We start from the raw sequence: 24,892 nt of genomic DNA, 5'->3' as shown, positions 1-24,892 counted from the left end.
TAGTTGATTACTATGAAACAGATTATTGAAATGGACAAGAATTAAATTTTGATGAAGCTGAAATAATACCCTTCCTATAATGACCAACTGTAATTTCTCAATTTACCTCCTCATAGATGATAGGCCAACCATGGGAAATCACTGTAATGACAGATTCTACTTTTTATACTAAAAGTAAGTTAAGTAAAAGAGATTCAATAGAATGAAAAAAAACTTCAAGGCAAAAGAACACAAGAATCTGGGCATTTAACATGAAATGGACAACGATCGACACGATGCTTATGGACCAGCAAACATCCAGGCAAATAATGTTTCTTGAATCAAGAACCTTTGTTCTTCTTGTGTGATTTCATCACATAGAAACAGGTAACAATTATGCCTACTAGCTAACAGGACAGGCCGATGGCAATCTATCAGCTGAGGAAATTTCGAGCAAAATATCGATGATCATACTTGACCACACTTTCGCAAGCATGCGACTCCCTCTTCCTGGTATTCTTGCCTTGTTATCCAGAATTCAGGTGCGTCCTGCACAATACCAACTCCTCAGCAGTAGGTTTTATGAAAATTTTTAATCGGCCAGGCGAAATTGAGTTCAATGCAATGTATTAATGCAGACAGTTTTCTGTGATTCGTATAATCCACACGAAATTAAAGGAGCCACCGAGGAGGATATAGAGAACTGATGAGTTTTGTTAGGGCTCAAATTTTGTCAGTAATGTACTACAACCAAAATGCAGGTGGGATGTTACCTTCATGATTCCAGCAAGAACTGCACCTCCAAGGTAAACCATGTGTTTCCTTCGTGGGGGATCCTCGATTCTCAACCTTAGTTTCTGCCAAGGTTCAGGAGAAATCATTACAATATGCACCAGAAAATTTTCCGAGAGGAGGCTTTACAGATTCTACAAGTTCATAATGTGGTTGTTGTGTGTGCACGCTGTATATAAATCTATTCTAGCAACATAAAATTTCTTATTTGAGGGCGCGTTCACAGTATGATATTGTGATCAAATTTAATATGAAGCCTGAATGGTCTACAAAATTCACATAGTTAAAGCATTGCAATGAAAACAGCGGACTGAAACGCGAGTGATTAAATAGTGGTAAAACATGACGAAAGGCAAGTTTGATTTCCATACATCAACTAAATTGTGAAATAAAACAGCCTAGAGAACTTCTTGTATGGCAATTTGACAATGTTTAGTGAAAAGAAATAACGGCAATATGAATGGCAATTTAACTATGTTTGGAGAGAAAACAGTGTGGTAATATTACCTTCAATCCATCCTTATTTCCCTTGAGCACTACTTCAAGATAGCGATCAAGAATTTCCTTCTCTAAGCTGTTAAGGAAAACAAAAAAGCAGACATTATCCGAATGATGATTATGATGATTATAGATTATAGGAGGCAAATAGGTTCCTAGCCATATACACATATTGCAGTTATTATGTTACAGTAGGTGACGGAAAGAATTTAATAGTTCTCTTTTAAGAGATGGCAACTTATCAACAAATCACCTGTCACTGAACCAGGAATATCACCATCTATAGTTTTCAGTACAGTAATAACATATTTGTGATTTTATTAAATCTGAGTATAAATGAAATGTATTAGACACTTTTTAATAGTGAGTAAGTGCAACATAACAGTGAGATCAATGAAATAACAAAAAATAATACCATTCATAAAATGAGCCTAGTCCGCAATGGGTAAGCCATTTACATCATGCTACAAATGAACTTATTTTTATTCAGCTAAATGCAATAAGAATCTTTTTTATTTATTAGGGAGGAATTGCTTTTCTCAACCTCAAATTTCTTGATAAATGTCCGTTTTACTGATTAGAGTTTCTTTGACTAGGGATGTAAATGAACCGAACGTTTATGAACAAGTTTAGTATTTGGCTTGACAAGTGCTTGTTTATATTCGTTCAATTAAATAAACAAGCATGAACAACTCGTTAAACTAAACAAATAAGCTTGAACACGTGTTCAACTCGTTAACGTTCATGAACAACATTCGTGAACAATATTTGTGAACTATGTTCATCAATAAAACTCTTATCAACATGCTAAAGAAAGAAAGAAAATTTCAAAATGAATAAATAAATTTGTATTATCAAGCTCAATAACCAACCAAACAAGTTTAAAATGTAAAAGTTTCAAACAATCAAACAAGTTTGAATTGAGAGTTTGATAACATCTAAACAAACCAAGCTCAAGCCAAGCTTGAATAAGCTTAAGCTCATAAAAAAGAAACCAAGTCAAGCTTGAACAATCATTTCAAAAACTTGGTTCATTTAAGGCTCGGCTTGGCTTGATTATCTTATCAAGCAAACTTGAACATCATAAAACTTGGCTCAGCTCGGCTTGTTTACAACCCTAACCAAGATATTACTTATTTCTTCACAATTTTAATCAAACATAAAAGGACCAAATATTTATGGATAAGCAAACAGGACATATTGCAGATATTTGAAACAATATATATTCCAAAATACCCCTTTGTCCAAATTCATGCATATAAATTAAATGTTAAAAATATTTCTTGGGTCTTGAACTGACCGACTAGGCAATCCTGGATACATGGTACTCCCTCCACTAAGAACAATATGTTGGTAGAGCTGCGAATGTCAAATCACTAGAGTGAGCAAAAGTATATTGATAGCACAAATAGGCAATGACAATCAGAGTGAACTATTTGAAGAGAAACAAATTAATTTCATAATTTGTTAATGCAGATGAGCGCATACCAATTGAGTTTTCAGAAAATGGTGAAATGTGATGAATTATGTAATGGAGTGAATGGAGCACATCATAACTTATTTTCTTAATGATAACATGAGTAGGTTATAGAAAAGTAGCCAGCAGACAACATAATTGAGAGGCTAATCAAATTTCAGAATTTCTTGACTTTGAAGATGAAATAAATTAATTACTAAGATTGATCATGTAACAAAAATACTATATAAGCGTAAGGGCACACTATACTCTAATACAAAAAGTTTGCAGCTTTACCAAAGGATACTGTGTAGCGTGATGACAATGCAGCTTCAACCAGATGAACTTTGTGAGTAGTCCATAGACCATCAATATCAAGCATGATAATAAATACATATAGCAACTTAGTTTATCCCCGTTTATAATCTATGCAGAAAGGGGTATTAATTCATACAAATCATTAATTATTTTTTTCCCCAGTATTAACAGATTCTAGAGGGATAAGGCTTGGTTGTTGTATTAACAGATTTTAGAGGAAGCAGTTCAGCATACCATCATTCTATTGTCGATATCCATTTCCTGAATGCAGCGAAAAGCCTGGTCAGCCATCCCATCACCTTCAACATCAATAAGTTCCTATGTTATTGATCAAGTGTTAGAAAATGTCTTGAGTATATGAAAGAGATTACGAAAGATGCACAGTAGGGCAGTAAAGTGCATATACTAAATGAAAGAACAATGAAACTATATGTACAATTAACTTCCCTAGTTAATCTTATAATATTTTTGAGGAATTAAAGCTAAAAAAATAATGTTAACTACTGATAACAAGAATGGGTTGGGTGATAGAAATAGGACAACATTGTATCATGTCCAGCAAGCCTCCAGCATCTAGTTATAGCTTATATTTTACTGCAATAAGCCATTAATCAAGTGAACAAATATACATATAGATCAAAAAACCATGTTTAATGACATTGATATGGCACCAAAATCGAGCAATCTCTCATAGAGAACAAAAACCACAAAGAGGAACATCGTTAAACTAAAGGTGATTAACCTGCAGGAATTCCATCCTCCCTTTTAAAGACTTCAACCAAAAAAATTGAAAGAAATAATCCTATCTACACCTTAAGGGACTCACCCAAACTTGGAAAAGTTCCCTATCTAAACCAGATGATTAGAAAAATCAAAAACTACTTTAATTACCTAGTTCTTCCAAATAAAAAGACCTAGCAAAACAAACTTTTACAAAATCTTTTAAAAAAATTAAATTCCTAATTTGTGTCAGAAACCCAATGATAATGAAAATGAAAATTATTGCATATGGAATTCAACAATAAATTGATTTTCCTACAACTACAAGGAATTGACAACAGTAACTGTAGGGGAAAAAAAGAATAATTGAGTCAGACAAGTTCTGTTGAAACAGAAATCACTAGTTCTGACAGAAATCACTGACAAGTGAAGTGAAAATACAAAGAGATATTTAAAAAACGTACTGGAGTAAATAGAGCCTCAGGAGCTTGAAACCGCTCTGTTCCTACTTTAATAACTCTTCCATCTGGGAGCTAACAAAACAAAAATAGCATGAAAATGAGTCAGTTTACAAACATGATAATTCACAGAGGTGTTGCATCACTTGATGGAATATACTGTTTCCTGACTAATTAGATAGCAATATGCAGGTGATAAGTAATTTCACTTACAGTGTAGTTCTTGACAAGAATTGTGGTTTCGAGTCCTAACTGATACTCCCGCTTGTAATCATAGCTGCAAAATATTATTGAACATGAGAAAAAAATCAACAATAAATTGATTATCAAAATTACATATCAAGATTATTACTAAAGAGTTGACCTGATGTAACATAGCTTCTCCTTTATTTCCCTTACAGTTTCAAAATCTGCTGATTTGTTCATAGCATACCTTAAGGAAGTGGTAATAACATTAGGAGAATTGTGAGGTTGCTCATATAAGATGTTACATCATATATAATGATGACAATGGTGATAAAGCTTACCCTCTACGTGAGAGCAAATCAACAAGATACGAAGTTATGTGCCTTCCAGCTACATTCATTCTCTTTGTCAGATGTGGAAAAGAATAGCCATCAACAACCGGCACCTGTTAGCAAGGAAACATTTTTTAGAAAAAAAAACTTTCTGCATTTGCAAGTGAAATGATAATCACATGGCAAGAACATAATATATAGTCACACACTGTGCTTGACAAGTCTACAAAAATGTTATGGCATATTCAACAAGAAGCTCAAAGATACTTGAGAACAGTCATGATTCACATTTAACACGTAGTAGCATTCAAAAAGTGTCATTTGATCACATGTCTCAACCTGTGCCTTTTAAAGAACTTTGACACAAATATGAACTGCAAAGGCAGCAGCCATGGGAGAGGGAATGCTGGAGTTTGGGAATTTCTCCACCTACCAGAAATTATGCCACAAATCATATTGCATACTATAGACAAAGCATTTAAAGTAAATACAGCTTGTGATGTGATTATAACTCCTACCAAATCTGCATCAAGGAAATACATATAGTATATGTCCATTGGATATAATATATGCAATGCACTGTTAATGAGACCTTGCAGACTAGCAGGCATTCATATGTCAATACATCCAATACATAGCGCATACATCTGGACCTTCAATATAAGACTGATATAGGTTTCAGGGTACAGCCTAAAATGTTGGCCAACACGCATTTAAAACTCCAGATATTAATTTCAGAAAACCCTTTAACATACATATTAACTTAACATTCTTAACGATTGGTGCTTGGAAGACATCAAATTTAGATACAATGGGATGTGAAACCTATTCTTGGCTCAATTCTTTGGCAGCATACAAAACTATGTTTGTCGTTTTCATATCCCAATGTGTTTTCTAGACATTGCAAGCATGCAGATGTACAAGGAGAAATACAAAACATGATGGGAATCACAAAATTTGGCATAATACTAATACTAGAGATTAATTAGTTGTAGCTCCAAAAGATATAAAAATGAGAAAAAAGTAGAATAAGATGGTATGGATATGTTAAAGATGAATAATATTCTTGGAATAATATAGGTTGAAAAGTAGAAATATACTAGAGTAGGAGGTGCAAGAGGTTAACAAAAACAATTTAACTAATTTGAATATTAATGATATTGCCTTGTATTAAAGTTCAATACAGAGATAAGATCCAATCACAAATAACTAGGGAAAACATAACTTCATGTAGACAATGGCATCACAGAAGCAAACAAATGCTATTGACTCTAGTGGATTATACGTCAAGATGTTGCCAAGCCATAGTAAACAAGTTAATAAATTGAGAAATCACAATGGAGCATATTAAAAACAAGAGAATTTGTGACGATAATAAGAAAATGTTTCTCCATATCAATCCCGTATTAGAAAAATGATGGATATCAATTAAAATCATAGGTTCGTACCACATGAGTGACACCATCACCAGAGTCAATGACCAGACCAGTCAGCAACCCTATCAAAAATCTTGATCTTAGCCAAGGAAGGTGGTAGAGCTACTTATATCTTCAATAAAAAAGTATGTAATCTAAGATAATATACACTAGTAAAGAACATTTATTATTCACTGAATATCTGGTGACTATTTCAGATAAGTGCAACATGTGAGAAGGATTTATGATGATCAACCTCAGATAGCTTTACACAATCTAATAAATAGTAATGCACCTTGTGCATATAGTGTCAGAACTGCCTGGACTTGAATGAAGACACCACTGAAATTGTATTTCTCAAACATGGTCTCTATCTGCCCTATATCAAACCAAACCAGTCATAACTTGAAATATTCATCATTAGTGTAAAAATGATAAGTATACAATATAATGAAATATACACACCATTCTCTCACGGTTTTTTGAAGGATTGATAGGAGGATCTGTAAGTAATATCTTACATTCACTAGGATCTATCTGCATAGTGAAGGAAAAGCAAAGAAACAAGTCCTAGTGCCATTAGTTTAAGAGGGAACTTAGCAAAGGATCCAATAAGTGACTATGTTAGTGCTGTAATGAATGACTATTTCAGAACCTGTACAAATGTTTGTAAAGTGATTTATAAAAAACAGATTATGACTTGATAATATCCAGAGAGGAAGGCTTTTGCCTTTCCCCTAAAAACAATACCAGATTGGGACCAAATCAATTTACGTACAATACCTTCAATTCGCTGTAAAATGCATGATCCCATACATGTTCCATCTCATCCCAATTTTGTACTATCCCATTATTGACAGGATAAGATATATCCAGTTGGTGCCGAAATTCCGCACAAGCAGATCCCACAACAATATCCTAAATAGGAGGAAGGACTAATAAAAAAAAGTAAATAAATGTGAAGAAATCCAGGAAAGTTTCATGAAGGTTGTAGATACCATGGTAAGACTAAAATCTATAAGACCTAAAAGTTTCATGTAGAACAAGGAATCCTTCCTCTCTATCAACTTGGGTATAGCAAATCATATATAATTATATATCATAGAAGAAAAAAGGAAAAAATAAAGTCCAGACCGTTAATTCTTGCTCCACTCGTGATTCTTCATATCTAAGCAATGGCCTTCCAACAACACAAGGGAATACAGATGTCGGAAAGTTATCTCCAGCAAATCCACACTTTACATACTGCAATTATATTCAAGAAAGTTGCAAGATCATATAGCTTGACCAGAGAACCAGCAAACTCAATGTGATACAATGAAGTAGAGACAATCATAGTTGATGGAACCATATGGAAGAGTGATTACCCCCGTGCCATTGTCGCATACTACAACCTTTCGGTTGTCCATTCTTCGCTGCTCCAAGCTAGTTTCTCCACCACTATGTCCTCTCTTCACACTACTACAAGTAGAAACTCACAATGTAAAAGGTTACTTTTTTAAGTAACGGAGTTAATGTAATTGAAATATGTTAAGGAAGCATGGAAGGATGAAATTGAAACGAATAGGATATGTTTGAGAATCCAAAACTTTTAATAATTTTCTTTTCAAAGAAATTAAAAACTTTGAGATGGAAATTTTCCATTTTCATGAAAAAAAACGTTTGGTATAACCCAACAAAAAGGTTTTGAATGAGATAAAAATTATAAAAGCTTGTTTGGAAAAACAAATTCTCACTTTTTATGCCAATCTTTTAATGAAAAAAACTTATAGCTCCATTTAATGATAATCTGAGTTTTGTTAGATCCGAGTTATTTTCTCAAACAGACCAGATTGAATGATAATTTGAATGATTATTGCTCCGTTTAATAATAATCAAAATATTTCAATCACACAAGGAAACACATTACCTCCACAGTGGAAAAGAGAATTCTATAGAGGGCGAAACAGAAATGAGGAGCACCCCAAACTATATTTCATTCTCAAACAAGACATAAGAGTAGAAGAATACAGACACGAAGAGGAAAGCAATCCTCTGTGTGAACAGAGGAAAGATGAAAAATAACTTTTATCCGATCAATCTGTTTGATACAGATCTAACAAAACAACTACCTGACTAGTTGGATCGGTCGCTAAGATACCAAAACCAATGTAGGTAAGCATACGATGCCACCATAGGTCAAAGAAAACAAAGGAAGAATCCTTAAAGGCATAACCCGATATGCCTAACAGAAGTCATATACACATCTCATCCACAAGACAGAATTAGGAAATAGAAGCTCAAATCTATCATAAAAGCGAAGCACAGACTGAATCCTGAAGCTCATATTGTACTCACCGTGGAGACAAAGAAGATGGGAGAAGTTGACACTGAAACTCGGATCTCAGATTGTCGCCGCCCCGAGCTCCAAACCCTCGCCGGAAACAGGGCACCGAGCTCGCCAATCGCAACTGAGAAAAAAAAAACACGGCGAATGGGCCGTAGTTGTTCCAATATATTAAAATAAATTAATTTAATTAAAAAATATTATACATAAAATATTTTTTTATTAATTTTTTACTAATTTAGTTTATATTATGTAAATTTAATTAAAATTATTTAAATATTTTTGAAACCATCTTAAAATAATAATTTTATAATAATTTAAAATTTTAAAATTAATATTAATTAAATTTAAATAATATTGACTAAATTATTAAATACTTTTGATCAAATAGTTATAGTAGCATAATACGGATATTTTTATTAAATAAATATAATGGGATTGATGCGAAGGTAAGTAAGATCTATTGATAGACCTTAACTCGGTCAATAGAAACTAAGTAGGAGTGAACTATTTATATATGTTTAATTTTTATCAATTTAATAATATTGATATTAATTTTATATCGATTCATATATTAAAATACGTGTTAATCTTTAGAATTGACTATATCACATCATAAGAAAAAAAACAAGTATTATAGAACATTTCTATCATTACATAATCGCGGTGAGATTTCTCAAACAACTTTGTCTAAAAACTATTATTAGTTATTATATTTAATTTTTATCAATTTAATAATATTGAACCTCATGTTTTTAGCTCTCAAACCGAGATTTTTTGTTTTTTACACAGAAATTTAAGAACACAACTATGAACAATGGACGATCAGTCCAAAGCAGTTGAAATAACTACGCACATCCCTCGTTCTACAAATCCTTGTCATTTTATTATTATTTATTTTCTTTTCCCTCCTTCACGCACAGCAAATGAGCATCTTGGCTTCAAGCTGCCTCTGCATGTTCACCTTGGCAATGAAGTCTTCCACTCTTCTGTTGAGCTCCTCCGCCGGCAACGATCCTTCTCCTTCCACCTCCTCCTCCTCACTAATTTCCTCTTCTTTCTCTTCAATCAAAGCCTCCGCTTTAGCTGCATCAGCGAGACCTTCCATTTCCTTCTCCTACAGCTCCACCATGGCCAAGCTCTGCGCACGTTGGCTCTTCACGAGGTACTCCTCGTAGAGCTCCACTCGCGCCGCTGGCTTCTTCGAAAGCCTCGACTCGCCCACGAGAACGACGATTATGACATTGGAGACCATGAATACGAACTTCGGCCCGGCAGCCACGGCGATCGCTTTCGCGAAGAAGAACTTCGCCGAGGAGAAGAAGCAGGGGAGCCAGTTGGGGCTCGACATGAAGAGGCCGAGCAACACCGCGCGCAGCGTAAACTGCAGGAGCACTCGCAGGAACCGAACGCCGTTCGGCCGGCCGTACCTCTCCATGGCTTCCTGTTTCTCCGCCTTGACCGAATCCATGCGCCTAAATTCCGGTAGGTGGTCGGTGGAGTTGGGAGAAGCATAGGAGGCTGTCGATCCGACTGGACATTTAGCGGTGGGGGAGAAGGTTTAAATAGAAGGAAAAGGAGAGTGGTTTTAGTGGCGGTGGGATTCTCACGTTGGAGCTGAGCTTTTGATTTCTTCCTTTGATGGAAGATGGAATACTTCTTTAAGAAAGGAAAGCTATAAGATTAATGGTGTCTCACCACTCTTCCTGTTTAATCTGATCGAACAAACCTCTAAATGCCGATCATTAGGTGAAAATGGTGGTAAAATATATACTGATTGGCATTTTGTAAAAAGTGTAAAGCAGAAAACGATGTTCTCTAGTGGAATTGGAATATTTTGGTTCAATTTTCCACAATGGCATGCTGGAGCTGGCCCCTTCGTGGAATCGAGTATTTGATTTATTTGCTCGGATCATAGCTGAATTGGTTACGATTACAGAAGAGGATAAGGATTTGAATCCTGACGAAGTCAGGCAATATCCTTCTGTGTCATGATCAACTGTAGTTTCTCGATTTACCTCCTCACAGATAATTGTGGGGTTGATCGTGTGAAACCGTTAAGATGGCAAATTTCATTTTTTATAGAAGAGTATTTGATTTATTTGTCTGTATCTCGTTATGAAATCAACGATACAAGCTGCTTAGGAAGAATGAAATCATGTTTTATTGCAATGAACATGGAGGATCTTGTGAATTTAGAAAATTTTTCCCGCTGCTCCGTTCAACCTCGATCAAATTATGCATGCAAAGTAACTAACTTCATGCGAAAGAAGGTTAACAAACGCCACATTATTTTTATTTTTTTTATTTAAAAAAAAAAAGGGAAAAGAATTGTAAAGCATATAGCAGCTTTCCTTGATTCCTCCACTTTGGAAGTGAAAGAACAAACCTGCAGTAGTGGCGTGTGAAAGAGACCGCACCTCCAGTGATTTGATTTGACTTCTGATAACTTTGGAAAAAATATCAGAACACGCCACAAATTCTGCCGTGTTTATTTTTTTAAAAAAAATCAAAATAATATTTCATCATATATATATATATATATATATAATATTAAAAATATTTTTTATTTTAATATTATTATATTACTATCAGAGAATAACTCTGCACTATAACAAATTAACTATTTTATTTTAATCAAAAATATTATATATATAATATTATTATATTAAAATACTCTTTAACAAAAATATTTAAATTTTATTAAAATTATTTTAAATTGATCAAAATTATTTTAAAATAATTGTAGTGGTAACAACTACTAAAGATAATTATTATAATATTGAATAGATTTAATCAAAATTATTTAAACTTCATCAAAATTATTTTAAATTGATTATGTTGAAAATTTAAATGAAAACAAAAGATGTAGAGAGGAGAGGACTCCATTGTGAATGAGACTTTAATTTTTTATATTGGGAGTTTCATTTCAGCAATTAATGGTTGATTTATAATGTATCATAAAGATTGAGATTGTGAACATATGCATGGGAGAGTCTCTCTCATGCATAAACCTGCAGGGGTGCAAATTTAAGGTATGAATTAGACTGAATTTATGTGACTCATGTGTGAGCACAACCCGTACAAGTCAAATGTTGAACCTAGCATTTCAACACTGATAAATGGCTTTTATCATTCATTTACTATAGCGTAGGTATGTATCTCCTATATAAGGAGGTCATGACTCCACCTTTGTTCTCCATTGTTTCTTCCTCTTCCTTGTGCATTTCGCTTGGCAGTCTACCCATGACCTTCATTCTCCCTTGTTTCTCACAAATCTATTTTAAGAAACTTGTATCGAATGCAGGCCTCAACATCTCTCTCATCCTAACTTATCGCTTTGCCAACGCAACCCATTTGGACTTAGCGCTAATTCCCAATCGGACCATTCTCGAGCACCTTTCTTCGTGCCTGAGCACTCGTCGCCCATTAAATATGGAATGTCATTTAAATTATTGCATGATAATTTTTACTAATTTACAATTTCTACATATATCAATAAAAAAAATAAGTCTTTACGGGTTGACGCAGATAGTCGTTCCTGTAATGGTGTTGCTATCAATAGGTCTATGATTGAATCCCCACGAGTACAGAATGTCTATTTGTTGCCTTCCCTCTACAAGCGTTACTGTTGCTAAAAACAAGCCCCTCCCCCCTACAGGGAGTGAGGGACCACTATGGAGGGGTCGCCAAGGTGATGATTTCACTTTTTATTGTCAATAAAAAAAATAAGACATCCTCGGCTATGGTGCAATAGTAAGAGGTCAGTGAGATCACTTTCTGATTTATTCTAATAGTAAACGAGAAACTTTCGTAAGATCGGACTAGATCGGACGTGTCATCTCTCAAATTTGTCGGATAGCAAAAACTATAAAAAATAAATAATAAAAAAAAACAAGACAATCCAAAATCTAAATACTGGGGGACAACATTATTAATCCTCACGAGAACTTTTTTATGTATTGATTGATCATAATTATATTCCATTCTTTTGTCGGTGCTGCTTCATTCTCACAATTATCAAGTCCAGAAAGGTGTTCATTCCTATCTAGTTAATTTGCTTCCTTTAAAGTGGCTCCCCAGTCTCACCCTACGCCAAACCAGGAATAATGCAAACAATGGCTGTGAATCAAACATGCAGTACTGAAGGCATAACACAACACAAGTTAGACTTTGATTCTTCATGGAAGGCAAAAGCTTCTAAACCTTAAGGACTAAGAAAACCTGGAGGGAATATGAATGGGTCCAAAGCAAGCAGTGTAAGATTCTTCCTCACATCACTATTATTCCACAAGTGTCCAAGAGAAAATGGTACTGAGCATCAAGTTAGAAGAATGGTTAGCAGCATCAGCCAACTTTGGCAGTGGGGTTAATTATTACATTGAACTTTTTGTTGTTTCATTGTTCTTGAAATAAATGACCTTTTTTTTTACACAAAAGGATCCTTACACCAACAAGAAAAAAGAAGGAAGAAAGGAACTCTTCCACTGTTGCTTTCAGTATATATGCCTCATGCTCCACCTGCCATTGATGAACTCAAAGAAATCACCACTTTGAGAGTTAATTATTCACCTTCTTTGAGGTAATTACAAACGAGACGAACTTGTTCTTGATCTTGTCTCTGGAGGCCTTGTCGTCCTTGGTAGACGACGAAGAATTAGGGTTTGATGCTCTTCCATGCTTCCTCAGTTTCTCCCTCACAAATTTCTCATACACAAAGGCAGATCCCCTGAACTGCGGCAGCACCAACCAAGCCACCAACACCAGCTTTATCTCATACCAGATCGGTATCCTGCATGATTTCAAACTCACAAATTAAATTAATTAATGATATATATCACGTCTGAAATTATTTATAAATAACAAAAAATATATCGATAGTATACCAGTATAAGATGGACTCAGCTGCCATTTCCATGAGGGTGAAGAAGGAGTAGAGGATCCAGTAAGCCAGCCACTGCTCGTCGTCGAGCTTCGTCTGGCTCTCCATGGCTTGAATCGATGCATACCTGATCGAATGAAGTTAATCAATTATATGAAAGAAAGAAAGAAAGAAAAAAAAAAGGTGCAAAAGTGAAGCTCTAACTCACAAGGGATAGATCAGTGTAATGGCTGGCCTGCAAAAATATATATAGGAAGAAAGTTTTATAAGATGAACATATTGATTTAAGGAAGGAATCTGTAGAACTGCAGAGGAAGATTGGACAGTTGCATACCCAGCCAAGCTGTGGAGGTGAGCCAGAACAGTCCACAGCTGACCCATGGGTTGACTTCTTCTTCTTGAGATGGTGAGTTGAAAGTGTGGAAGTGGAGCGAGAGAGAACTTGTGACGACGGATGGTGCTGGGAGGAAGAAGCTTGTGTGTATATATATACACATTGAGTTTGATTACACGTGGCAGCATGAGGCGACACCGACTAGATCCGGAAAATATGATTGAGAAAGTCCACCCACCGACCACGCCGCCGATGTGTCATAGTCGGCTGGCTGGTCAACGCCAAGTTCGATAAATAGTACGCGTGTCAGGTAATTATGTGTGTCAATAGGACACGTGTCGATTGATGCTGCTTGTGACGGTGTCATTTAAAGATACTAGTTAAAGTGGGCATGTCTGAGTTTAGATTTAATTTGTATGAGAATGTTATCCTGCGCAACACATCCGTACACGAATTGTGCGCAACGTCCTGATCCATCGTCATTGCCGCCGCCCTGTCTAAATACTGTCGGCCATCGACTTGGCCACGATCGACACACCGCTCATCGGCGCTCCATCCGACGGTGGATTCCGATCGGATAGTGGACGGAATTTGACGAATTTGATCGGAAATAGGATCGATCGCGGTCGGTAGTGGCGTGCGCCACTGTTGACCGCGATTGGCCCTGTTTCCGACCAATTCACGATCGTCGGACGACCGTCCCGCTAGTGATCGCGCCAATGCACGATTGGGCCGGATTCCGACCAATTCCGACCGCGAGGAAGGACCGCCGTGCAACAATGGCCCGTCCTCTGTCGTCCGGTGATCGCGAATTGGTCGGAAACAGGCCCGATCGCAGTCGGCAGTGGCCGCACCACTGTTTCCATCCGAAATTCATCGGATTCTGGCCACTATCTGGCCGGAATCCGATGTCGAACGGAGCGTCGGCGAGCTGCGTGTCGATCACGCCCGATGGAGAGGTCGGCAGTGGCCGGACGGCGCGGCGAGGGCGACAACAACGACGGTGGATTGTGGTGTTGCGCACGGATCGCGATTCCTCCTTCGCACAGCATAACATTTCTCTTAATTTGTATCTTAAATAAAAACTATAAAATCGAATTATTCATAAGAAGAATCACATTTCAGAGTGTAATTTATTCATAAGAAAAATCCTTCATAGCCACCAAACCAAACCAAACCAAACCGTTCAACCCAGAGCCCGTCCATAAAGATTGCGATACACGACCATCGTCCTGTAAACGAGCACCGCGCTCAAGACGGCCGCGATGTCGCAAAGCCCTGCCATGATCAGCGAGGTCAAGAAGAAACACACGGCTCCTCTGCATTTCAATGCTTCATCAGGGTCGTGCATCCCGCGCGCTTGTTTCTCTGCTTCAGAATCATAGATGGAGCTGGCAATGAGGCCGGAGAAGATCAGAGAGCCGGCGGGGTTCGCCACTGTCAGAAAATTGTACAGCGCTCCGAAGTTCTTCAATCCGAAAAGCTCAGAGGCAGCAGCTGGAACGATGGCCCAGTGAGCTCCATATCCGAGGCCGATGAGCAAGGTTCCTATGTACATCGTGCCAGGCCAGGCCATGGCGAAGACCAAGTGCCCGATCGTCATTATCAGCTGGGACACAGCCATGGCCGCCGGCCTTGGATATGCATAGTCCCTGACGATTATCTCAGACAAATAGCCGCCTCCTACTCTGCCGAGGAAGTTCCAGATGCTGATCATGGACACGAAGATGTGAGTGTCTTGGTAGCCTAGAGATTCGCTCATCTGTCCGATATTGTCGATGACTGTCAATCCAGATCCTGAGCCGAGCAGCAGAGAGATGAACATGAGCCAGAAATCTGCTTTGATCAGTGCCTGCGACAAGGTGAAGTCCTCCCCCCTGTGAGGGCCTCTCCTCTTCTTCACCCTCACGGCTCCCTCCGCGGCGGCCTGAAACAGCCTGGCCTGCAAATGAGCAATCCTCCTCTGCCTCTCCGACGGCGGAAGCAAGTCCACCTCCTTCGGCTTCTCGTCCTCGAGCTCGCTCAGGATGGCCTCGACCTGCTCCCCGGCTTTGCTCGTCTCCGCCTTCGGAACCGCGGGAAGCAGAAGCTCTTCCGCGGGGGAAACCGCATCGATTTGGAAGGTGAGCCATAGAGGTATGGCGATCGGGAGGAGTAACAGGAAGAACAGAATTCCGGTGAGCAGGACGATGATGGTGTGGCTGAGGTCGAGGAGGTCTTCCAGGAGCATGACGCCGAGCAGGTAGGCTGCGAGAACCATGCAGATGTTGTAGACGAAGAGGAAGCTGGGGGGATCGGAGGAGCGAGCTTGGCGGTGGCCGGAGACGGGGCGGACGATGAAGGCCAGGGCGATGACCACCATGGAAGGTCCGACTGCGACCATGAAGATGAGAGCGGCGTGGTCGGGGGAGTGGACCATGGCGAAGATTTGGGTCAAGATGGCGCCGCTGAGGCCGGCGAAGCCCTTGAGGATGCCCACGATCGGACCCCTGCTTTTGGGGAAGTTTTGCACGCCGGAAACCAGAGCGGCGGTGTTGAAGTAGGTCTCGCCATTGGTGCCCACGAATATGAGAACGCACATCTGTGGAAATGCCCAAAAAAGTTAGATCTTTTGCGGCAAAATGAGATCTTTAGGAGACGAAGATGATGATGGACTCACCGCCCAGAGAGGCAACGGCGGCGCTCGGCCGGTGACGATGAGCCAGACCCAGCCGTATCCGACGAAGTTCTGGAGGGCGCCGACGAGGAGGGCGGCCCAAAGGGGGAGGACCTCGCAGAGAGTGCCGGCGAGGAAGCCGATGCTGTCGCCGAGGTCCTTGGCGACGCCGAGCCCGGCGATCTGGCGCTGGTTGTAGCCGAGGGCGCTCTTGATCACCGGAGAGAGGCTGCCGAAGAGGTATCCGATGCCGGCGACGGCCTGCACCCACATCGCCGCCACGAAGACTAGCCATCGGTTGTTCAGCAACGACGCAAGGCTCCCTTGAGCCCTGCCCATTGCTGTACTCCGCTGTTCTTGGAGAGAGCAATCGATCCAAGATTGAAAAATGTCTGTCTGCGATCGAAAGGAAAGAATCCGGATGAAGAATCACAAAACGGGAAGAACAAATCAACAACACAGTGACTGGACGTGGCTCTCGGGAGGGGAGACACCTCCGAGGATTAACGACGAATGCATGAATGAGTTGGGAGGAAGAACAGGTCTTAAGGAAGAGAAAATTAATTGGAAGATCATATTCCAAATTATTTATTGGCAAAATCAAATGCCTAGAAAAATGATAAATGTAACATGCATATTAACATGGAGATTAACTTGACCAAATTCATTTTCAGTGAATTATAAATTTATTAGTTTTATTCACAACTTCATATGAACATAAAATAGTAATATAAGCATACTTATATTGGTTAGATTAACTTTTTAATAAGATTGAACAGCTCTCTAAAATACGCTACTCAAAAATAAACTAAATCAATCTCCTAAGTTTTCGGTACAAAATTTTTTTTTTATACAACTTGTGAAGTCGTTTCTAGATAAAAGTGTTTATTTATTAAGATAAAGGCATAGTTCATGTTCTGTGCCATTCAATACAAACAATACTGAGAGTTTATGTACCTTAACAGTTGACACGTGCACACGCTATTAAATTGGGCTCGGAGAGATTCATATTTACATGACCGGAGTTGTCCTTTTCAAAATTAATCGATTTAAGAAATTAGATATCTAAATTATAAAATAATACATAAAGTATTAAATTTTAGCTCTAAGCTACCTTGTAATGGTAAGGTGATTTTATAGTTACTTAGACACCCATGAGCAATTACGTAGTTATGATTTTCAACTAGAGGAGATGAATTCTAATAAAATTTTTAAAATTTTTATATTTTATATTTTACTTTATGATTATACATAATAATTTTTAAAAATTATATTTTATAATTATAATGCATAACACATTCAAAATAGAATTATTCAATTTTAAAAACTCAAAAAGACTTTAAATATATGAAGAAATTTTTTAAAATTTGAATATTAGTGCAAGTTAATTTTCACAATCCCAACCTAAATTTTCAATTTAAGAAGTTGAAAACGAATTTAAATTCAAAAATTTCGACCTTAACTTTTAGTTCTCGTTGAAACAACGATTTTTCACCTTGGAACTATTTTCTTCAACACAACTCAATTAATTATCCAAAATAAAAATTTCAACTCTAAATGCCTAAAAATCAAACCAATAATTGAAAAGTGAGCTGAGATTCCACTTTCACTCACTGCGCACCACAACCATGTAGTATACGCAAGTAGGTACAGAGATAAGGATTTCATTGGTTTTAATCGAAATTGATTTTGAGTTGATTTGACTCAGTTATAGTCAAATCAAATTAAATCAATTCGATCGGTTAAAAAAAATTAGAAGGATTTTTATAATAATAATAAATAAACGAATTGAATCATCGAACACGAAACAAGAGTGTTAAATTAAAATTGGATGGGGTTCAAATTAAATACAACCAGTAGATGTGGAGATAAAGATTTCGTTGGTTTTATATCAGAATTGATTTGGAGTTGATTTGACTAGGTTATAATTGAATCAAATTTATTGGATGGTTCAATCAGTCCGTAAATCTTAGAGGGGCGGTTACACTCCCTCATCCTCACGTAGCTACGCCATTGTCCATGAGTCGATTTCTAATTACGGTGCACTGTGAATTAATTTCCTTTTATGGGAAGACAACTCTAGAACACTAATTGCGGAGCCATGCGCCATTTGTGCTTCTTAATTTACTTTGATGACCAATAGGAAACTTTTATGAGATCAGATTGATCATCTCTAGGATTAATCGGTTCAAAGAACTGAATACTTGGATTACCAAAAATAAAATAAAATACTAAATTTTATGCCTTAGGGGCTATGGTGCAATGGCAAATAACTTCTACAGTTAATTAGGCGAACCAGACCGATCACCTTCAAGATTAATCAATTCAAGATTTACCTTGATGACCAATGAAAACCTTCTATGGGACCATACTGATCACCTCCAAAATTAATCAATTTAAAAAACTTCAATGGGACCAAACTGATAATCTCTAGGATTAGTTGGTTTGAAAAATTAGATACTTAAATTACTAACAAAATAATAAAATATTAATTTTGTGCCCCTGGGGCTACAATGCAATGGCAAGGAGCTTCCATAGTTAATCAGACTTCTAAATGTGCATAAGTTGTATTCTCGATTACCTAATAGGCGAACTAAGGAAATAGATCGTCAACTTCCTAGATTAATTGGATGAAACCCAAACATTGAGTTTACTAAAAAAAAATAGTCATAATTTCAACCCTTAGGAGGTGTGGTGCAATGATAAAACAAATGTATGTATAAGCTAGACTAAAATTCAAATCTCAAATAGAACAAATGTCTTGGAGGTCAACTTCTAAGTATGTATAAGCTAGGCTTTGGACTTATCCATCATATGCAAACCAAGAAAGGTCATCTACCTTCAAGATTAAGTCGAGTGAAGCTTGAACACATAACCTGTCTAAACAAATGCCATAGATATTTTTCCAAGCTACAATGACAGAAAAGAAATAGTAATGACACCCCATTGTATGAGAAGAACAATCTCTCCATAATCATTTCACTATCCAATTTGATCGGAGTTGCAATCTGTAATTACATGCTCAGCACACACCACTTTACAGTTCCTTGCAAATGCATAGGCCAAAAAGGCATTAAAAGAGTACCAAACAAGGCATCGAATCTCTAACCATCAAATTAACTTCTCCAATTAAGCAACTTCTCTAACATAAACTTGCTGGTAACCAAACAGATAACTCTTCCTATAACAAACTTAATAGACCTCTCTGCCTGCACACAATATTATATACATATTTTTTTCCTCACAAGAATAGATTTTTTGGGAAATAATAAAGATTCAACTAATTATCATCACAAAACAAATTAGCAAGCAACTTAGGTTGTAGAGTCTGGTTTTTTATCTTGAAGAGATATCACAGTTTCAAAGGCACCAACCAATGCCTTCACCTTGCTCTTCCTGGTCTCCACTAACTTACTTGCAGTTTCTTCAATCACGTTGTTGAACAAGACTCGTTCATCTTTTTTGTCCTGCAGGCTTTGATGCTTCAACATAATGCCTTGAGTTTCTGCACTAGATGCATTTGCTGGTTCATTTATCTCACTCTTTCTGAAATTCTTCCTTTCTGTTTGAATGCCTTCAACACTCCCATCTAGTGTTCTTCTTCTCCTAAACTTCAGCCTTCTTGGACCACTGTTTTCAGGTTGGAGCTCGATTGTCTTGCCTCTCCTGAATTTTAATTTGTATGCTGTAGGATTTGTATCTTCTGGATGGATGGTTGAGTTTCTTTTTGACCTCCTCTCTATGCCATTCGAGGATTCACAATTGCCTTTGTTCTCTTCCAATTCATGCTCAGACTCCTTTTCAGATGGCTCAGAGTACGAGTACTCTGATCCCTCAACCTCTTCATCATCTGTAGCCAATTGGGATAATTGAGAACCATCAGATCTCAGTTCTGGAGAACAAATGTCAATGATCTCCAGATTTGCTACTTTTTGCTCCAGGGAATCATCAGTATTCACTTGTTCGTAGAATTTGTGTTCGTGATGTTTCAGAACCAGGGAAACAAGAGCCTTGTCATCTGGTTTTAGAGATTTCTGCTTTGGTAAGCCATTCTCTGCTTCAAGCAATTTCAACTGTGTAGGTTCCATTTCTAAGGATGCAAAATCAATATCCACTAGCTTCAACAAATTTTGCTCTGGGAATTTGATGTCATCATCTTCTGGTTCAGTGAATTTCAAGTCATCAGAATTCAACTCCACTGCACCACCACCGAGTGCTTTCTTCTCTGTAAGATCTATATTGAAATTGTTTACTTCAAGCAATTCCTGATTGGCATCCAAGTCACTGTTCTCCAGTACCAACAATTCTTCAACTGGTAAATGTTTAGGTAAATCCCGAGAATCCAAATTGACCTTCTTGTCTATCTCACCAATGACCTGAAATGTTTTTTCTTCACTACTTTTATGCTTTACTAGAGTTTGTTTTTGTAGTTCGGATAGAACAGTCTCCACTTGCAATACTTTTTGCTCAGAGGAATCTAAATCAACCTTTTCGAATGAATTATCAATGCCCTGCAATGTTTTCTCTCCGTTGACCTCAGCATCATGCCCAGCTTTTGAAACTTCTCTATTGTTTCTTTGAGTTGCTTCTTTAACAATCTGGTCCTTTCTTTGCCTAAAACTCAAAATGTCATCACCAACATGCTTGAAGATGGACAAGCTGTAGATGATCTCAGCATATGCTTTGCTGGTGTTTTTGTTGATTCTCTAGTAGCTTTATCATTTCTTTCCTTCTCCTTGCTAATCCCAGCTTCCTCAGATGCTACATACTTTTCATGAACATGAGACACTGATGCATTATGGTTCAGATCTGAACGTTTGTCATGTGTAGTTAAAGATCTCTGACCAACAAGCTTAGCTTTAGAAGATGCAGTGGGTTCTAGGAAAGTTGGGGTTTTATTTGTGATTGCACCCAACTTTTGAAATGCATCATTTCCTTCTGCAGAAGGTGCATTCTTCTGCTCACCAATTTTACTCTTGTAAACCAATGAATTTGACTTGGTCAGAGTCTTCAGTTTCATAACTTGTTTCTTAGTTTCATCTTTTAAATTAATTACTTCCACTTGAGTGTCTTTACTTTCTGAAGTTCCAAAGACTTCCTGATCACTAGAAAGACTGCTTTTCTGGCACGATGGCACAGACCGAAACTTAATATCAACATATTTCTCTGGAGTTCCATCATCCTTGAGCTTTATTCCAGCCTCTTTAATTTCTGATGTCTGAAGAACATCCTGATCACTAGAAACACTGCTTTTCTGGCACGATGACACAGATTGTAACTTGATATCCATATATTTATCTGAAGTTCCAAGCTTCAATCCAGCCTTCAGATTACTATCAGCCATTTTCTCAGCAAGCTCATCCTTTTGGGATGAGTATTTCTGCTTGATTGTAGCCCTCTTCTTACAATCCTCCATGTTTAGGTTGTTTGCTGCAAGTGACTCATCTATCAATTTCAGCTTGCCGCCTGATTTGCAGAATGAAGGGCGTGGCTTAGATACAGTTTCATATTCATGTTTTCGTCCATACTTGCAAATATCATGGCAGGAGCCAGTAGAAGCTCTTCGATAATGAGGTAAAGGCTTTTGGGAGAGCTTAGACTCAGGTACAGACTCATGTTTCCTTCCATACTTGCAGATATCATGGCAGGAACCTGCTGAAACTCTTAGATAGTGAGGTATTGGCATTTCACTTCTGATAGAAGCATCTGAAGAACCTTTAGTAATTGTTCCGCTAGTCGAACATCTCCTCGTACTTCCTTTTGTGTCACACTTCACTGTAATTTCATGAACATCCACTTCTTCCTTTTGTGCCATTGATCTGCACAAGAAAGTTCAAAGAGGGAAAGTGAGAATCATGAAGTAAAGTTATGGTAAAAATGTGAAATTTAGATAAATATAAACGCATGAACTTTGTTGCTTTATGACCAAATCAGTAGTATAGTTTGTTGATTAATGACTATCATAAGTCATCACTTGCAATTTGATGTGTTACTGCGTTGAACATTGCATAGTTTGAGAATTTCACATACACTGTTGATGCAAAAGAGTGACTCTAGAAATAGCAAAATGGGAAAAAAAACAATAAAGAAGATGACGAATCGATTTTCTTGCAAAGGGAGGAAGCAACAAACCTCTCAATGGTTGATTTGAAGGTTATCTACTATCAACAAGCTCAATCACAGATTCCCAGAGTAATTCAAAAACTGGGATGAATAAGATAAGAACAACACATCATATTTTATAGGAATAAAGCTTCCCAATGTCTTAAAAGAATTGCATAAAAAAAAACGCTAATGCTAACTCAAATGATCTTTGTGAAGTAGAATTCAACGTGAAAGATCATTCAACAGACAAAATTCGACAAAAAAGAGAAAGTACCCTAATCTGAGAAAATCCATGAAGATCACATTTTCAAGTGAAGGAAACAACAGCCGAAGCGAAAATCTACCAAAACCAGATCCATCTCTCGACCGGAACAGCCGTCGAACAGTAATCAAACCGATCCCAATCGCGAAAAGAGAGGCGACTTTAAGCTGACAAACAAATGAATCATGACCCACAAGAAAGGCCGTACCTCTAGGCGAAACCCTCAGCAGAAAGCGAAGAAGGAGGAGCCCATCCTGTCCCCCGTCGAAGGAGAAGACCTATGAAGATTTGGCTGCCAAGCAAAGCAAACGCACTGCTCCTTTTTCTTCCAAAGAACAAATACAAGAATCGAGATTGCTTTGCTTGGGTTCTTGGTAACAGAACACGAATGAAGATGGCGCCCATGCGATCTAAATCTTCTTCGAACGCGATCGAAGCATCGCTTTCGACGCCGCCGTCTCTTTCTGAAAGATTTTTCTATTGCGTTGCGGGGATTGCGATGCTTGCGGGCGAAGGGCGGAGTTCATCAGTCAAAAAGAGAATTGGCAAAAAGGTTTATTACAAAATTAAATGTTTTTTTATAATAAATAAAAAAACTTCTTTTTTTGGTTTTTATAGAAGACAACTTTTTATATCTTTGTGGAAAAATTAAACGGTTTTAAGAAAGCAATTAATTTTTAAATGGGAGGTTTTCATCTTTAACTTTATTACTTTTCTAAAAGGAAAAATAATGCAAGGAACCATTTTATTTTTATTGTAATTGATCAACGATAAATTGTAATTTGATTAAAAATATTTATTATTATTGTTGTTGTTGTTTATAAAAATAAAAATATTAATTGTTAAAATAAAAATAGGTAATGGATAACATTAATTTCCTTTTTGATTTATTTCTATAAATCAATTTTCACCCATAAATACTTCTCAATTTTCACACATTTAATAAAGTTCCATTAATAATTGTGTGAATCTTTCTCCCTCCTATGAATAACCTAGTATGATAGAGCTGTTGTTGTCCCCGGGCCATGATACCACGCTGTTGTCACCTAGGCATCCACGGTATTTAGCTACGACGTATTTGCAAGAATTTTCTTTCAAATGGAGATCGCAACAGTTCAATTTATATTTTCTATTTAATAGGAAAACTTATAAAAATAATAAAAATGCCACTAACTGTTTTTTAGTACGGTAGAGCTGTTGAGATTATTTATGAATTTTTTACAACAGTTCAATTTATATTCTCTATTTGATGGAAAAATTATTAAAAAATAATTATTTGGGTAGATAATGTTATCATGAAACGTTTCATATTTATTTTGACGATCCATATAAAACTTCTGTAACATTGATTATCTTATTAATTTAAAAAATAAAAAATTTAAATTACTAAAATAAATAAATAAAATTATATATATATATATTATGTGCCTGTGCACGCGCACTGTCCGTCATACAAGATTCTGAACGTCTAAAATAAGAATAATACCATTTTATAATTATTTTTTATTTTTTTATTTATGATTAAGTCATTTAAAAATTTACATTTGGAGCTAGTTTAGAAGTTGAGTTATAGTATCAAATAATAAAATATATTTAAAATAAAAAAATTAGTTATAAAAAATACATACATTCCGTGAGCGTCTAAATTTTTTTATTTTAAAATTTTTTTTATACTTGATACTATAACCCTACTCTAAACCTCAAAGGGAAAAATTTAAATGACTTAATCGTAAGTAAAAAAAATTACATTCCTATTCAGAAGTGATTTAGACATCTGGACTATTCACATCGCACATACAAACAAACATGCAGGATATATATAGACCCGACCACGGGCCGGACCGGGTCAACGGGCCGGTTGGCCCGGTTAGCAGGGCCGGTTACGGTTCAAGCTGTTTGGAATCGACAAACCGCCGATTTGGTTTTTTTTAATTTTATGATTTATTTTAATTTAATATGTCATTGCTAGGGATCGAACCAAAATATCCCGGGACACAAACACATATACTCACCACTATTCTACAACACCTTTTGTTTATAAAATCAATATAATTATATATATACTATATTTATATTTATTTAATTCAATTTTAATACGCCGTTGATGGAGAACAATTCTCACCGATCAAAGAAGTAGACACTTACCATTGTATCCCAATGACTTTTATACATA

At 37.0% G+C, this 24,892-nt stretch overlaps 3 protein-coding genes and 2 pseudogenes across 4 annotated transcripts; all 5 read right to left on the bottom strand.

The window, feature by feature from the left end:
- Window positions 1-296: 296 nt before the first annotated feature.
- LOC141836333 (actin-related protein 2-like) lies at window positions 297-8,611 on the bottom strand. 2 transcript variants are annotated; one of them, XM_074723798.1, is made up of 16 exons: window positions 8,492-8,611; window positions 7,522-7,615; window positions 7,289-7,399; window positions 6,938-7,072; window positions 6,620-6,691; window positions 6,450-6,528; window positions 6,188-6,237; window positions 4,749-4,852; window positions 4,586-4,654; window positions 4,435-4,498; window positions 4,228-4,296; window positions 3,278-3,361; window positions 2,570-2,628; window positions 1,279-1,345; window positions 753-836; window positions 297-528 (listed from the first exon to the last, which is right to left on the bottom strand). In XM_074723798.1, the coding sequence occupies exons 2-16, from the start codon at window positions 7,561-7,563 to the stop codon at window positions 448-450; spliced, it is 1,170 nt and encodes a 389-aa protein (XP_074579899.1). In that variant the 5' UTR covers window positions 7,564-7,615; window positions 8,492-8,611; the 3' UTR covers window positions 297-447. The 2 variants fall into 2 exon arrangements, with proteins under 2 accessions (XP_074579899.1, XP_074579900.1); XM_074723799.1 differs by having other exon boundaries at window positions 7,522-7,612.
- A 620-nt stretch (window positions 8,612-9,231) lies between these two features.
- On the bottom strand, window positions 9,232-10,109 carry LOC141836708 (uncharacterized; annotated as a pseudogene).
- Window positions 10,110-12,841: 2,732 nt separating this feature from the next.
- Window positions 12,842-13,803, bottom strand: LOC141836496 (HVA22-like protein e). Its single transcript, XM_074724003.1, has 4 exons — window positions 13,697-13,803; window positions 13,571-13,597; window positions 13,367-13,489; window positions 12,842-13,272 (listed from the first exon to the last, which is right to left on the bottom strand). The coding sequence occupies exons 1-4, from the start codon at window positions 13,741-13,743 to the stop codon at window positions 13,041-13,043; spliced, it is 429 nt and encodes a 142-aa protein (XP_074580104.1). The 5' UTR covers window positions 13,744-13,803; the 3' UTR covers window positions 12,842-13,040.
- Window positions 13,804-14,882: 1,079 nt separating this feature from the next.
- On the bottom strand, window positions 14,883-16,691 carry LOC141835523 (protein NUCLEAR FUSION DEFECTIVE 4-like). Its single transcript, XM_074722933.1, has 2 exons — window positions 16,356-16,691; window positions 14,883-16,277 (listed from the first exon to the last, which is right to left on the bottom strand). The coding sequence occupies exons 1-2, from the start codon at window positions 16,689-16,691 to the stop codon at window positions 14,883-14,885; spliced, it is 1,731 nt and encodes a 576-aa protein (XP_074579034.1).
- Window positions 16,692-19,626: 2,935 nt separating this feature from the next.
- LOC141836635 (uncharacterized) lies at window positions 19,627-23,186 on the bottom strand (annotated as a pseudogene).
- Between the last annotated feature and the right edge of the window lie 1,706 nt (window positions 23,187-24,892).

Source organism: Curcuma longa, chromosome 10 (assembly GCF_044706935.1).
Source record: "Curcuma longa cultivar G26 ecotype Majalengka, Jawa Barat chromosome 10, ITB_CL_G26_1.1, whole genome shotgun sequence".
NCBI lineage: Eukaryota > Viridiplantae > Streptophyta > Magnoliopsida > Zingiberales > Zingiberaceae > Curcuma > Curcuma longa.
This window is presented reverse-complemented; position numbering and strand designations above follow the sequence as displayed.